Source organism: Symphodus melops (assembly GCF_947650265.1).
Source record: "Symphodus melops genome assembly, chromosome: 13".
Taxonomy (NCBI): Eukaryota; Metazoa; Chordata; class Actinopteri; order Labriformes; family Labridae; genus Symphodus; species Symphodus melops.
Window position 1 is genome coordinate 141,250 of NC_136703.1, and position 17,094 is coordinate 158,343.

At 42.6% G+C, this 17,094-nt stretch overlaps 1 protein-coding gene across 4 annotated transcripts in view; it reads right to left on the reverse strand.

Moving 5' to 3' along the window:
* Positions 1–4,146: 4,146 nt before the first annotated feature.
* The window catches only part of slco4a1 (solute carrier organic anion transporter family, member 4A1), a 39,315-nt gene continuing 26,367 nt past the window's right edge, over positions 4,147–17,094 (reverse strand). For 3 of the 4 annotated variants that reach the window (XM_079358656.1, XM_079358654.1, XM_079358655.1), the window contains exons 8-12: positions 8,780–8,942; positions 8,390–8,565; positions 7,616–7,680; positions 6,036–6,184; positions 4,147–5,926 (exon numbers count right to left, since the gene is read on the reverse strand). In XM_079358656.1, coding sequence (XP_079214782.1) covers positions 5,756–5,926; positions 6,036–6,184; positions 7,616–7,680; positions 8,390–8,565; positions 8,780–8,942 — 724 coding nt within the window. In that variant the 3' untranslated portion in view covers positions 4,147–5,755. Of the gene's footprint in view, positions 5,927–6,035; positions 6,185–7,615; positions 8,261–8,376; positions 8,566–8,779; positions 8,943–17,094 lie in introns of those variants that run through there. The other variant, XR_013780348.1, reaches the window with a different exon arrangement.

Below are 17,094 nucleotides of genomic sequence, written 5' to 3' on the forward strand. Positions count from 1 at the left end.
CATTTTGCGAATCTTTTTTACGAAATGACGAAAATATCAAATTTTACACCAGACCCGATGACGTTGGAGATTTTGATGAGTTTTCATTCACGTTCAAGCCGTCAAAAATGGCTCCAAAGAGGCGGTACAAAAAAAAAAAAAAAAAATCATTTGGGTTACAATAGGTTCCTTCGCACTGGTCAGTGCTTCGGTCCCTAATAATCATTAGGGTTACAATAGGGTCCTTCGCACTGGTCAGTGCTTCGGTCCCTAATAATCATTAGGGTTACAATAGGGTCCTTCGCACTGGTCAGTGCTTCGGTCCCTAATAATCATTAGGGTTACAATAGGGTCCTTCGCACTGGTCAGTGCTTCGGTCCCTAATAATCATTAGGGTTACAATAGGGTCCTTCGCACTGGTCAGTGCTTCGGTCCCTAAAAAACTGTTAGGATTTGTGTGAGCTCATCACATCGAGGTTAGATGGATCAAGAGGAGGATGAGGAAGGACAAGAGGATGGAGAGGAGGAAGAGGAGGAGGAGGAAGAGGAGGATGAGAATGGAGAGGAGGATGGAGAGGAGGATGAAGAGGAGGATGAAGAGGAGGATGAGAATGGAGAGGAGGATGGAGAGGAGGATGAAGAGGAGGATGAAGAGGAGGATGAGAATGGAGAGGAGGATGAAGAGGAGGATGGAGAGGAGGATGAAGAGGAGGATGAGAAGGGAGAGGAGGATGGAGAGGAGGATGGAGAGGAGGAAGAGGAGGAGGAGGATGGAGAGGAGGATGAGAATGGAGAGGAGGATGGAGAGGAGGATGAAGAGGAGGATGAAGAGGAGGATGAGAATGGAGAGGAGGATGGAGAGGAGGATGGAGAGGAGGATGGAGAGGAGGATGAAGAGGAGGATGAAGAGGAGGATGAGAATGGAGAGGAGGATGAAGAGGAGGATGGAGAGGAGGATGAGAATGGAGAGGAGGATGGAGAGGAGGATGAAGAGGAGGATGAGAATGAGAATGGAGAGGAGGATGGAGAGGAGGATGAGGATGAAGAGGAGGATGAGGATGAAGAGGAGGATGAGAATGAGAATGGAGAGGAGGATGGAGAGGAGGATGAGGATGAAGAGGAGGATGAGGATGAAGAGGAGGATGAGAATGAGAATGGAGAGGAGGATGGAGAGGAGGATGAAGAGGAGGATGAGGATGAAGAGGAGGATGGAGAGGAGGATGGAGAGGAGGATGGAGAGGAGGATGAAGAGGAGGATGGAGAGGAGGATGAAGAGGAGGATGGAGAGGAGGATGAGAATGGAGAGGAGGATGGAGAGGAGGATGAAGATGGAGAGGAGGATGGAGAGGAGGATGAAGAGGAGGATGAGGATGAAGAGGAGGATGAGAATGGAGAGGAGGATGGAGAGGAGGATGAAGAGGAGGATGAGAATGGAGAGGAGGATGGAGAGGAGGATGAAGATGGAGAGGAAGATTCAGGCAGTGAAGACAGTGGACAGAAGATTAAAGCTCTCACACTACAACTTCTACAGTAACAGCTTGATCTAGTTTACCTAACTCTATGACGGAGAGGTTTGAAGCTGAGCTGGTCACAAAACTGACATTTTAAAATTATGTTCATCATTGTAAAAGAAATACAACAATGCTCATAATAATGTCCCCTATATTCAAGGTGATGAGATGATTTCTGTGCCATGATTGAATGTGAGCACCGTGGAGGACATAGACGTAAAGACGAGTTCTGCTGCTCGGAGGCGCTCGAACCGTCTCTCCAGCTCAGTGTGTTTATGTCCTGGGTCTATTGATTCATTTGCTCTGTGAGACGGACAGGCTGCAGGATTTACAGAAACATTTGTGAGTGAGCTGCCACACAGGGATGTCAGGGTCGAAGGTTGTTTGATCATATACACTTCCATAGTTTAGCAGCACATTCCTTTATTTCTCTTCATGAAAAACAAACATGCTGCTAATTGGACGGGCAGATTCTGGGAGACACAGGAAATTATAACCACGGACAGAGTAACACGAGGGCACAGACGCTTCCTCGGTCTGCTCGATTTCCTGAAGCACTTCCTTTAATTTCACTCTGTGACCCCTGCTGTTTTCTTGATCACAGGGCAACACAGTGACATGCACTCCGAGCGTGTGGAAAGGGTTAACATGAAACCTGTCATTGCAAATGTTCACATGAAGATCAGAATCAATGTCTATAAGCTCCGCCCCTTTATACAGAGTTACGTATCGCTACAAGTCGCTCAGTTTGATCCCTGATGATGATGTTGGCGTGAGAAGTGTTATAGCCAAACCCCCTCTCCTTATTTTTGTGTGAGATTGTGTGTGTGTGTGTCTGTGTATTTGTAGTTCTGACAGACAGGAGTGAGGCTGTGATTTGTAGTTCTGACAGACAGGAGTGAGGTGTGATTTGTAGTTCTGACAGACAGGAGTGAGGTGTGATTTGTAGTTCTGACAGACAGGAGTGAGGTGTGATTTGTAGTTCTGACAGACAGGAGTGAGGTGTGATTTGTAGTTCTGACAGACAGGAGTGAGGTGTGATTTGTCGTTCTGACAGACAGGAGTGAGGTGTGATTTGTAGTTCTGACAGACAGGAGTGAGGTGTGATTTGTAGTTCTGACAGACAGGAGTGAGGTGTGATTTGTAGTTCTGACAGACAGGAGTGAGGTGTGATTTGTAGTTCTGACAGACAGGAGTGAGGCTGTGATTTGTAGTTCTGACAGACAGGAGTGAGGTGTGATTTGTAGTTCTGACAGACAGGAGTGAGATGTGATTTGTAGTTCTGACAGACGGGAGTGAGGTGTGATTTGTAGTTCTGACAGACAGGAGTGAGGTGTGATTTGTAGTTCTGACAGACAGGAGTGAGGTGTGATTTGTAGTTCTGACAGACAGGAGTGAGGTGGGATTTGTAGTTCTGACAGACGGGTGTATCTCCCCTGCCTCGCTCTCTACAATAGACAGTGACATTTAATTGAATAAAGTATTTCTTCTTCCTTTTACACAAAAGAATACATGTTCTTGTTTCCTATGCGGCTCCGACAGGTTTGATCTCATCTTAGGCCTACAGGAACATGTCTCTGTGCTCAGACGTGATGTGACTCTTTACACGCCTCGTACCTGATAGGTGACGATAATATGTGCAGACGGGCTCATTATGTTGATTAATGAAGCGTGCGGAGGTCAAACAGTCAGACATGGAGCAGATTTAATCTGTGCACTGCTTTATTTCAGGATCCCTGAGGGAGAAAACGACTGTTTCAAAGATTTGAATGTGAATAACAATGAATGTGTTAGGACAGAGGCTCTGAAGATACAGGTACACCTGTACAGGTATAAAGGTAGCACTGCTCACTCACACAGCATCAGAGAAAGTCAATTTATTTAAAATCATTGATCCCCTACAGGAGGACACTACACTTAATTTATATTTTAGTTATTATAATCATTTTAAGCAGTAGTGACACAATTGACACACACAGGGGTGTGTGTCAATTGTGTAATTAGAGGTGCATCTGGCAGGCGTGGCAGCCAGGTGTACCTCATCATCTCATCAACCATCAGTATATAACTCAGGACTTGACCATCACTCCTCGCTGGATTATTGACTGATTATTCTCCAGTGGTATCGTAACCTTGAATCTTGGCTGGAGTGTATTTCTTCGTGAATGTATGTTTTTCTCATGGTTTTCTCGTGCTGCTCTTCAACTCTGCACTCTCTTCACACATGTTTGACCTTCAGGACATTCACCAGGATCATCACTAATCTCACCACTCACAGGAGAGTGTGGACTTTGCATTATTTCAGCACCCTCATTTGTTCACCTTTAGTTTGTACACTAAAGAACATTTTTTAATGTGTCTTTAATCTTTTTTGTACAACCTGTCTCTGAGTCATGTGTCTTGGTCCAAACATTATACACTGTGTGTATCATAACAAACACATTCTGTATGACCATGTACACCTCAGTATTGGGGTTTTTTTGTAGTTGATTGTGTTTGTGTTTAATTGATTTGTTTTATTCTACTGTAAGGCGGCCTTGAGTGTCATGAAAGGCGCCCATAAATAAAAATTTATTCTTTTTATTTACACAGACACACACACAAACACATCCACTCAGAGACGCACACATTTTAAATAATTAGAGACAAACATTCATCAGGTTTCATTTTTTAATTATTAAACATTTTCATGATTTCTTATAAAAAGTACCCAAGAAAACAAAACATAAAAATCAACAGATTATTTAACAATAGTTTACACCTTTACATGGCGATGACATCATGTTGTGTCACAATAAACAAAAATCAGCTGAATAAGGTGGTAAACAAACACAAATCTGGAATGACCTACACAGAGTGATTAAGAGTTCTCAAATCCATCACTTCATTGCCACAGCAACCAACAGGCTGCATCCCAGAATGCCCCACTGTATACCCCTAGCCCAAACCCACTGTATGCCGATAACCCTAACCCAGAGAAGAGGAAAAAAGTAAGACTGCTTTAATCAGGGAAAAACAATATGATTGTGATGTCACATTGTGTGTCTGTGTGTTTATGTCTCAGTCAGTCTCCTTAGTGTGTCCATGAAGACATCAACCCAAAGTACTGATAGAAGTTGCAGATTCATGTTTAAATGATTTCATTGGCCACAAGAAATGTGTGATTGACTGTTAGAACACGGGGAGGCACATCCTTTCAAAAAGGCTCTCATTGGCTGTTGTCTCAAGCCGTTATGAGGTATCATCAAAGCGTCAGCAGATTAGCAGAGTTTTTTATTCAGTTCTTTGGATCTTTATGGATTTTATGTGTTTGCATTAAAGGCCCCATATTCTTCTTTTACTGGTTTTAGATGCTCTTTAGTTTGTTTCTCAGGTGCCTTGTGCATATGGTTAAGGTAAGGGTTACCCTAACCTTTTTGGGGCTAGGGTAACCTGAACCCCAAAAAGGGAAGAATATGGGACCTTTAAAGGATTTTATTGGATTTAAAAGGACTCCTTTTGGTGGATTATTATGATCAGATGAGTTCTGTTAATCTTCAAATGGTTAAAATACATTGTTTGTCTGACAGATGCGTAGATTGTGGTTGATGTGGTGGTCTGACAGATGTGTAGATTGTGGTTGATGTGGTGGTCTGACAGATGTGTAGATTGTGGTTGATGTGGTGGTCTGACAGATGTGTAGATTGTGGTTGATGTGGTGGTCTGACAGATGCGTAGATTGTGGTTGATGTGGTGGTCTGACAGATGTGTAGATTGTGGTTGATGTGGTGGTCTGACAGATGTGTAGATTGTGGTTGATGTGGTGGTCTGACAGATGTGTAGATTGTGGTTGATGTGGTGGTTTGACCTGCAGTCATTGGGCCAACAGGTTGTGTGTCTTCTGTATTGGACATGTTTAATATCGTCATCACATTAATGCAGACTTATGGAGTGAGAAAAAGAATGGATCAAGTCCTATCGTAGAATAATTGGTCATTCCAAGATTATAAAACAAACCATTTGATGGTGTGGTTAAACTAAAATTAATCTGAAACAATGAACACAAAAAGCATCAACAAAACTATCAATTATCCGTCAACTGTAAGTGAAATTTGATGAGTCAGGCTTGACTATGTAAATCCTTAGTTGGCAACAAGCTGAGTGTGTCTGTTTGTTTGTGTGATTTTGTGTTTATATGTCATTATGGCTGTCAGAAGACTATCAGTGTAAAGAGGCCCCACACACACTCTCACAATCAGTCAGGTTAAGGGCCTTGGCTTGTGATGTCATAACCTGGCATGCAGGTTGACGATGACTCCGTCCTCAGGCAGGTCTTTGGTTGGCAGGTCGCTCAGGTCTCCTGCTCCGATGTCGGTGCTGTCACAGCTGCTGTGAGGAGACTGAGGAGGAGGCGTATACAGCACACTGGCTATCAGGAAGAACATCATCCCCAACACCTGTGAACAGGTGACAAGACAGTAGGAGGAGCCAGTTGAGGGGTCAACTGCAGGTAGCTCAAAGAATGATAATAATGATACTATCAGTGTGTATTATTATAATTCTGACCTTATAGATGATGCCTGCAATCAGTGTGTATTGGCTCATGGCTGAGTTGTGGTACAGATAACAGGAGCCCTGCTCTCCACACTGATCCTGCCACAGCAAACAGGACAGATCGATGACTGACCCAAACACTATAGGTCCAGGGATACCTCCTAATCAAACAGAAACAGGATGGGTCAGTATATCTGAGGGTGTCAACATTTTTTATTGTTTGCAATACCACACATTTTCAAACAATTAAAAAAAGCTAATTATCTAATTTCAAATTTTAGTCTATACTTTTGGGGATCAGCACCCCAAGACCACTGCGTCACCTACAGACTACAATCCTCAATGCTTATCCTATTGGCTAGGTTCCATGTTTTTTCATGGGATTGAACTTGACTGGATCCCATGGTATATTCAAAAGGCCCTGCTTGTCGACTTTCAAGGCAGGCAACTGCTTGTGGCCCCAGCCCCCTGGGGGCTCTGGTAATCTTGATGTAGCTGTAGGTTCTTGAAAAGGGAGGGCTTTTCAGAAGGTCCTAGGATTTTGGCTCTATTACTGTGAAGTGGTCATGTCTTGATTCATGATCGGTGGTAACTTTTACTTTATGGAAAGATGGTTTTAGGCCTTATATTCCTAAACTTCTTTAACTGTAATGCCATGTTTAGTTACATTATTACTTAATCCACTCAAATAATATTATTGATGGATAAGTCATGCTGTGACTGAACATGGCCTTGAAATATTCCGATTGATTGCATATCCTTTAGTTTTCCAGCCTAAGCTACATTTACATCTCTATTTTTTATGTTTCATCTGTCGGTTTCTCATTCTCTTAGCTTATTACAGTTCTCACCTTTCCTCCTCTCTGCCTGATCTTCTGCCTTTCTTGCTGCAACAAATGATAACTTGACTGACGCAGCCTTTTAACACTACGTTACATATTTTAATATTCATTCAGCAAATACAGTCACATCGCGACCGTCTTTACTTTCGGTTTGAATGAAACGAAACTTAAGAGGAAAATGCGGAGGCGCAGAGGCGTTTTTTTTTTTCATCGTGAGGACGGACAATAGGCTGACGTCTACTTTATAATGCTTTGCGATCTACCCACACTGCCTTCGCGATCGACTGGTAGATCGCGATCGACGTATTGAGCACCCCTGTATTAGATCCTCCCAGCTGTAGGTAAGTGTCCTATGGCTGGCAGCTTCCAATGCAAGAGCTGAGTTGAGTGCAATTCCGATAACTTTATAGAGATCCAACATGACATTAAACGGTAAAAATAAAACTCGGTATGCGAATATTCCAAACAGACAAATGGGCGAGGACGTGGTGCTGCTATGAAAGACTGACTCTGTCGTCACAGCTGAGCGGTGTCTTAAATTTCTATTTTTGTTGTTGTGGTATCTAACAGATCCTGATTCTTTTCATTTCTATTCAAACAATATCTTAGTTTATAATTCTGGTATCTTGACCACCCTAATAAATGAATCTGTGTTATACCAGAAACAATGTTTATGATCCTTACCTCAGTGTAGTTTGATGTCTTATTCAAGGTTTGAATCTGATTGAATGAAAACACATGGGGACCTACCAAATGTGCGAACCACAATCCACTGAATGCCCAATCCAAAGGACCTCTGACTGTCTGGAACACACCTATAAAGAGCAGAAAGGTGAGATAAAAACTTCAGATAATACAGGTTCTTCAGTGCTGAAGTCATAATCTATATATAATGATGTTTCCTCAGTGAGTGAGCTATCAGAACTTCTCTTGTATCCAGTGGTGACGATAAAGAACAAGACTTTCTTTATAAGTTTAGTTTTACAGGCAATCAACATAAAAAGTGTGAAAAAAGGATATTCACACAGCGGCCATTTTCTGATGACGTCCCTCTTACAGTGGGGGTTTAAGTATGTGTGCAAATGTGTTTAGACTTAAGCAGCCCCTTCCTACAACAAGTGAAACAGTGAGTGGATGAATCTAGAGAAAGAAATCTCTCAATAAACAGACATGAAAATCTGACTGAGGTTAATATTCACCACGTCACCGGTAAGGCCATCAGTGACCATCCAATCACATAAATGTTTGAATATCACACCAGTGATCACAGTACTGTAGTCAGGAGGCAGAAGGTGAGTATTTGAATGATCTGTTTGTCCACCTGAGCACATCTTTACCTGGTGTACTCATCTGAGAGTGTCTCTACCTGCTTGACTAGCCTGAGAGTGTCTCTACCTGCTTGACTAGCCTGAGAGGGTCTCTACCTGCTTGACTAGCCTGAGAGCGTCTCTACCTGCTTGACTAGCCTGAGAGCGTCTCTACCTGCTTGACTAGTCTGAGAGTGTCTCTACTTCGTGGACTCACCTGAGTGTAGCTGTCAGAGCTGGTATACTGCTGAGGAAGGTGAAGAGGATAAGGATGAAGAAGAGGGAGAGGAATGCTGCCATGTGGTGACACGAGCTGCTACACTTTCCTGCCAGAGCCAAACCTTTGTCTGTCTGAGACATATTACTTACAACACAGTTACATCCAGAGTATACCTGGAGACAGAAAGAGAGAGAGAGATGTGAATGTATGTTTCCCATTCTAATAAAGCCTTTTGAAGTTTAATAGAATTTTATTAGAATTTTGAGACAGACAGACAGACAGACAGACAGACAGACAGACAGACAGACAGACAGACAGACAGACAGACAGACAGACAGATTTTGCATGCAAGAAACCCTGATGTGTGTCAGGTGTGGCCGTGTTCACCTGTCTGCCTGAGTGGTGCTGGGTATGGTTGATTGAGCTGCAGCCAGCATGACAAGGGGAGTAATACATAACTCCATCAGTTCCACAAACAGGGTTATACACCTCCCTGACACACCTGCAGTCAGAGTTACAGCCCACGGACAGAGACTGCTGCATGGAAGAGCTGCTCACAGGGGAAAGGAAGGGGAGGAGAGAGTGGAGAGGGAAGTGAGGGGTTAACTTTAAAGCATCAATCTGTAACTTGTTAAAGTTGATCTAATAGAACAATAACCTCAGATGGGGAGAATGGTGTCTTTCTCATGTGCACAGATCACCCTGCTTGCCTGTGTTGGGGTTTACAGTCGCAAACACCTGCTCAACAATTATGTTGGGTTTTATAAAGTAAAATTTGGTTATCAAATTAACATTAATAATTAACTTTATTTAATTATTAATATAAATCAATAATTTGTTAATAATCTGAGTTTAATAAAACTTTGGAGCACCACCCTGAAATCAGGGAACAACCAAAGATTACAATATTAATTTCAAATTAATTAATCAAATACCAATATCATTGACAATTAACAATCTGTATTAAATTAAAGGTGTGAAATCCGAACACAAAGCCCTTTCACCCAGCCTATGTCACAATGTAAATACACAGAAACCACAAACAACTGCTCTTTGAATTATAACAGAATTTATTTAACAAAGAAACATCAAGTTAATCAATGAAACTCAATCTAACAACTATTATAAACTAAATTACGGACAAAAAATTATAACAAACAAGTGTGGCACAAAACCCAAGATGCAGTGATCAAATACTATGCAAATATTATCACAGTTTCACAATAATAACTCAGTTATTAAACACACTCTCGAAAGCTGACTGCCCAGACCTATAACTAAGCCTCACTTGTAACCATTGGTTGATGAGAAGCAGAAAGGTCCTTTGCTGGAATGGTCTTCAGCTGTCTCCGTGCAGTTGTATGGTGATGGCAGCGGGTCCCAGAGGTCGAGCAGGGGCCGTGGTGTCCTCCATCGAGCGAGGTGATCTCTGTGGCTGTCCTTTCTTTACAGGACGGAACGAGACATCTTTACGATCTCTCTCAACACTGTTTCAATTAGGCTGAAATAAGACGCTCTTCATGAAGATGCGTTCAAGTGAATGATCTGAGCTCGGAATTCAGAACAATGGTCTGCTGCAAGGCCTCGGGTTACCTGTGCGCCAAAACTCTTAAACAAAGAGAAGCGTGCTGTGAAACAGGATGCAGAGGGGTATCTCCAGATGTATGAGGTCGACGTGTGGAGAGGAAGAACAAGGGCGGACAACTGCTTTTATCCACCCCAAACTTCACACCTATGTGTTAGGGGTGGCAGAGTATTCTGGGAGTTTGGGCGTATTCTGTGGCAGAGTATTCTACAAGGAATGCAGGGATTAAGATTAAGAGTCTTTTGTCATGGTTCTCCTAAGGGACACAGCCTGAACTTTGTCATTCCACCTGTTTTCATATAACTTTGGCAGCGGCCTGAGGTCACCTCAGCGGCATTAGTTCACACAGCAGCCTTCAGCTACAAAGCAGCCAGTTCGCCTGTCACTGTCATGTTTTTCTCTCCAATATTTTATTGGTATTTTGTTTCTAACAACATTAACACAAGAAACAAAAATACATTAACAGTTAAACAGTTTTCAGACCATAAACATGTACATCACTTAATTACACACATTCACACAACACTTGAACACGTTTTTTTTCAGTTCATTTGAATTATTTCACACATCAATTGAACTATATCACAAGATATACATAATAGAAACTGTTACAGATAACCCCCTCCCATACACACAAAACTGTAATCAAGAGAGGTCAGCATGCTCTTTCGTAGGGTGGCTTAGCATAACACACATACACACACACACACACACACACAAAAGAAGAAGAAGAAAAACAAAGGAAAAGGAGGTTCTCCTGACATTTTCCAAGTCCTGAGGATCATCTGTCATCCAATCATAATGACAGTCTGTATCCATTGGATCAGTGCTTTTAAAAAAGCAGATAATACTGTACAGTCTCCAGAAATGTAGAGATTAGGAAAAACACAAATTGCCTTTTTACAAAACTGACAATGCAACCATGGATCTTGCCCCAATATTGACTAATCATGTGGCATGACCAGAGTACATGTACCAGTGTACCGTCACCTACACCACACTTCCAGCAGGTCATTGAATCCCTTAAGCCAAGTCTGAAGAGCCAATAAAATCAATGCAGAATTTTAAATTGAATAAGCCTCAACTTCAGATCCCTTGACATAATGCAGAAGTTGCCAACAATCTTGACCCACCCCTGCTCATCATATGATTCCCCCAGGTCTCTTTCCCAGGAAACTCTGAGGGCGATGCCACTTCCTCCATATTCCATGAGCATCCTGTGATATTTGATGGCTTCATGTCCTTCCCTCAATACTTGCATACTTTTAACTTATCTGCTGACTTTGGAGAATGTATACTTGACTCAGAAGCCTTTTGTAACAACCTGTATAGTTGAAGAAAGGATCAAACTCTATCAGCCCTGAAACCTTCCTCTATGTGTGTTGAAGATAAGATATAATTGGATGACTCTTAGATTGATTATTTGATTTAGTAGACAAACAGGAAAACAGAGGGAGAGGGGCTGATACAGACCGCTCTATAATGTACAATGGGGGAGCTCTCTCTGGAGGCAATTCCTAATGTCCCAAATGCCTCAGACTAAATGCAAATTAATAATATAACACATGTGGGAAACCTAAACCACCACCGTTAACTGGCCTTTGCAATTTCCTCATATTCATTCTCCACTGCTTCCCTTTCCAGATAAATGTTTTAAATACACTAGCAAATCACTTAAGATAATTGCCTGAGATTTCTAGTGGGAGAGACTGAAGCAAGTAATTAATCCATGGTACACAATTTATTTTGACATTGTTAACTTTACCCCATAAAGACATAAACAGAGATGACCACCATCTTAAATAAATATCTGATCTCTGCATTAAGGGCTCAAAGTTTACCTTAAGTACGTATATCTTCCAATACAGGGGAGAAAGAATTCCTAGATATTTTAACCTCTGCTTAGGGCATTTTAATCTACCTACTTGGAAAAGTGCAGTCAGACAGTACTTTGTTTAAGGCAGAGCCTCTAAATTCGTCCCTTGTATCCTGAGAACTTTGAAAATGATTAAATTGTCTTCAATAAAGAGGGTATCGATACCGTAGGGTCTGAGACCATTAAAAGGATATCGTCAGCATACATCAACATTTTGTGGATGAAACCATTGGATAAAAGTAACCAACGTTACTCATGGAAAATTATCATCACTCCTAATTGCAGCAGTTAGAGGCTTCATTACAAAATAGAATGCTAAGTTGTGACCCCTGCCGCGTACCTCTCCCCAACTCAAATTATATGGCTATATACCCATTAGTCTGAACAGCTGTTCAAGAGATGCACCCACATAATAAAATTATTTCCAAACCCAACATTTCGAAGGTCCAAAACGAAAATGTCCTTTCAACCCTATCAAACGCTTTTTCGGTATCAAGCGAAACAGCAGCAATTGATGCCCACTGCCCACATAATATTAACAAAGCGCTTATATTATCTACCAAACTACATTTTTGAATAAAACCCACCTGATCTCCATGCAGTAAAGATTGTGAGGTTTCTGGTGTAGTTTTTTGTGTTGTCTTTTCTCCCCCTCCCTCTTCTGTGTTTTTCCTTCTGCAGGTATGTGAGTGGCAGGGGGTGTGGCTGGCTCCTCCATGCAGCAGACGAGGCACACCTGACTTCAATCTCATCAACTCCTCCATAAAAGCCTGGCTTGCACTCCACTACTCTGCCAGATAATTCCGTCTTGTTCGGTAGAGTCATGTTTGCTCACAGCAAATTGTTTGTAGCTTCTAGCCTTTGTTTTGTTCCTTTTGGACTGATCTTGTTTCCTCTTATTTTCTAGTTCTCGCTGGTGTGCCTCCTGTTTTTGTTCTACTTGTCAGAGTTCCCTGTCGTCTAGATCTTCAAGCCAGCCAGCTCCCTGCCCTTACTACCTGCTCCTTTTTTGTTGGAGAATTAAATATATTTTTGTTAAGACTATTTTGGTTTGTGTCAGTCTCTGCATTTTGGGGTCCACCAAACGAAAACCTAACAAAGATGTTATTCTCCAAGAACTTTAGACAGAATCTTAGTATCTAATGGAATAAAGGAGACCGGACAATTGTTCTTACAAATAAGAATAAGTGTAATTAAAGCTTTTGATAACATATCTGGTAGATCCCCCTCACAAACGCTACACTGTGCATATTGAGTAAAAAAGGTGTCAGTTCAGAGGCATAACACTTCAAAAAAATTGGCTGTGAAGCCATCTGGCCCTGGGGCTTTTCTGAGTCCTTTAATAACCTCAATAATTTCTTCACTGATAGTTCTGTTTAATGCTGTTTGCCAGAAGTCTACCAGTTTAATCTCCTGATTCAAAATACTTTTGTCTTATTATAAATGTCTATGACAGAAGTTATTGTAATCATATTGAAGTTGTGTTAGCACTCAGGTGCTCAACATCAAAGTGTCTTTTTAATCTTTTCTCAACCTTCTTAACTTTTTCTTCTCTGTCAGCCTGTTTTGCCTTAGCCTTTTTTTTATTATGAGAAACGTATTGGATTACAAAGTACTGGGCTTCCTAAATTATTCCTGCAGAGGGTGATGTGGGTTCTTTTAACTCAACATACTTTTTTTTTTTCAAAATTACTTTTATTGAATTTTCTTGGATGCATGTTTACTTTAATTGCTTCACAAGATTAATAAAACCATCCCAGGTCCTGTGAAAGTTCAGAAGAGCACAATTTACAGAATACCTGATCTTTTCCAGTTAGCGATTGAACATAATATTACTTATGAGTTGAGTATGGGTGGGTGGAGCATCATTATTCCAGTTCAGCATTATCAACCACCAAGCCATTAAGGCGGAGAATTCTTGAACCTTGTGCTGAGGTGTGGTTACAGAAATGTTTACTAGACTCGCACCAAAAATAACTCTTAGGGGGCAAGGAGAAATCGTTTTATTAAATAATTTAGAGAATAAATCAAAGAACAAAGACCAGAAGGGATCTAGTTTAGAACACCGCCAAAACATATGATAGAGGGTCGGAGGCACTATTTTGCATCTGTCACAAGACAGGTCTATGCCAGGATATATTCTTGCCAAAGCAGACTTACAATAATGCAGGCAATTTAATACTTTGAACAGGATCAAACTGTGGCATGCATATATGGACTAAAAGTTTATATTAACAAGGGCTACATCCACACATCATCTCCAAAACTAAAGCAAAGCTCATCCTCCCAGCGTTGTTTAATAATAGTTAGAGAAGGCTGATTAAATGAGTTTATGTAGTCATAAATCCTGGCAAGCCTCCCCCTCTGAGATTTTAAACATAAGGTTGCAATATGATAAAGATGAGTTTTAGCAGGTTGAGTTGGAAAATTAGGAAATTTCTTTCTCACAAAATCAATCACCTGCAAAAAATGAAAGAAGTGGCACACAGGATATTACATTTTTTGGAGAATTGGGAGAAGATGACAAAGACATTATTTATGTACTTAAGATTTAAGATGCTTAAGATTTCATACACCCCAGGCATACCAACTATTAAAAGAAGAGGAGTGAACAGAGCGAGGAAATAAGGGGTTGCCCAAGATTGGGAAGAAAAGACAGATGCTCTGCAAACCAAAGGCAAGTTTAAATGTTTAAAAATCTTTAAGGAATGCCATACAACCACATTTTGATGCCCCCAAGAGAGTGTTGACAGAGAATAGGGACGGCAAAGGGAGGACTCAACATTAACTCACGCAGGGCAGTTCACATTGTCAAGGGGAAGAAGCCAAGAAGATATGCTACTTAGGTTGACTGCCCAATAATATAGTAGGAAGTTGGGGAAGGAAAGACCCCCAAGGTGTTTTGGTCTCTCAAGAAACTCTTTTCATATCATTGCTGGTTTCCCAGTCCAAATGAAGTCAGTAATTAGTCTTTTTAGTGTTCTAAAGAATGAATGGGAAATAAAAAAAGGGAGACACTGAAGGCATCCTTTATGACCTTGAAGGGTATATTTATTTGGGGGAAGAGTTAAGGGGAAATATTCACTTCTATGCAGGTTAAGCTTGTAACCCAAAATAGCTCCAAAAGCATGGAGCAAGGAAAAGACAAACGGGGTGGTGGTGTCGGGGATTGTAATAAAAAGGAGGGTTAGGGTTAGGGTTAGGGTTAGGTCGGCCACATAGAGAGAGACTCTATACGTCTGGTCACCCCGAAAAATCCCCTCTGTCTTATCATTCTGTCTTATGGCTATAGAGAGAGGCTCAATAGCAAACACAAACAAGAGTGGGTTCAGAGGACATCCCTGCCTTGTGCCCTTGACCTCCATAGCAGCTAAAATCATTGGTCTCCCCACTCCCAACCTCACACAGCTAAACACTAAGGCCATTACACGCATCGCACAGGCAATAACACAGGACCCCCCCACCCCCACTGCACCATTGCTTCACCCTGTTGCCCTCTGGTCGTCGACACAGATCCGTCAGATACAACAGAGTTCGATTTAAAAACAGTCTAATCCCCACAGCCATCAACACCCTGAACAATATGTAATCATGAAAGGAAATAGATATTTGTACTTTTTTGTATTATGTGTGTTATATGTGTGTCATATGTGTGAGTATGGTGTCTCCCTGCCTGTACAGCTGTAAAAATGAATTTCCCCGTGGGGACAATAAAGTAACCAACTAACTAACTAACTAACATGTGCTGGGAGGGAGTGTGTAATATGTTGAGCAGTCGTCTCACATAACAAAATCGTTGTCTATCACGGATAAAGCCAGTCTGATCACTGGATATAACAGACGGGAGGACCACTTCCAAGCGGAGTCCAATGGCTTTCGTGATAACTTTTAAATCTTGATTGAGAAGATTAAGGGACGAAATGAGAAGCAGCACAGGGGGTCTTTGTCCTTTTTCAACAAGAATGAAATGGGTGTGATATAAAGTTGGGGCAGAGTTTTAGCCGGAAAAGATTCAATGTACATAGCGTGTAAAAGGGGCACAAGTTTGTCAGAGAATTTTTTATAAAATTCAGCAGGAAAATCATCTAAACCTGCAGCCTTCTCGCTCTGCAGTGAGAAGATGGATGTTTTTATATTATCAGGGGTTACACTTTCAACTTCTGATGTGTTGGGTTCTGGCCAGCAATGTGTTCTGAACAAAGGACTCAGGCCTGAGTAGGCCCAAAGTAAGCCCACAAGGAGACCCTAATCTATAAAAGCCATCCATCCATCCATCCATTTTCTGCCGCTTATCCGGGGCCGGGTCGCGGGGGCAGCAGTCTAAGCAGAGACACCCAGACTTCCCTCACCCCAGACACCTCCTCCAGCTCTTCCGGTGGGACCCCAAGGCGTTCCCAAGCCAGCCGAGAGACATAGTCTCTCCAGCGTGTCCTGGGTCTACCCCGAGGCCTCCTCCCGGAGGGACATGCCCGGAACACCTCCCTAGGGAGGCGTCCAGGGGGCATCCGGACCAGATGCCCGAACCACCTCAACTGACTCCTCTCGATGTGGAGGAGTAACGGCTCTACTCCGAGCTCCTCCCTGGTGACCGAGCTCCTCACCCTATCTCTAAGGGTGCGCCCAGCCACCCTACGGAGGAAGCCCATTTCGGCCGCTTGTATCCGAGATCTCGTTCTTTCGGTCATGACCCAAAGCTCATGACCATAGGTGAGGGTAGGAACGAAGATCGACCGGTAAATCGAGAGCTTCGCCTTTCGGCTTAGCTCCTTCTTCACCACGACGGACCGATACAGCGACCGCATGACTGCAGACGCCGCACCGATCCGTCTGTCGATCTCGCGCTCCATCTTCCCCCCACTCGTGAACAAGACCCCGAGATACTTAAACTCCTCAACCTGGGGCAAGGACTCCCCACCGACCCGAAGAGGGCAAACCACCTTTTTCCGGTCGAGAACCATGGCCTCAGATTTAGAGGTGCTGATCCTCATCCCAGCCCCCTCACACTCGGTAGCGAACCGCCCCAGTGCACGCTGGAGGTCCGGGTTCGATGGAGCCAACAAGACCACATCATCTGCAAAAAGCAGAGACGAGATCCTGTGGTCCCCGAACCGGACCCCCTCCGGCCCCTGGCTGCGCCTAGAAATTCTGTCCATAAAAGTAATGAACAGAACTGGTGACAAAGGGCAGCCCTGCCGGAGGCCAACGCGCACCGGGAACAGGTCCGACTTACTGCCGGCAATG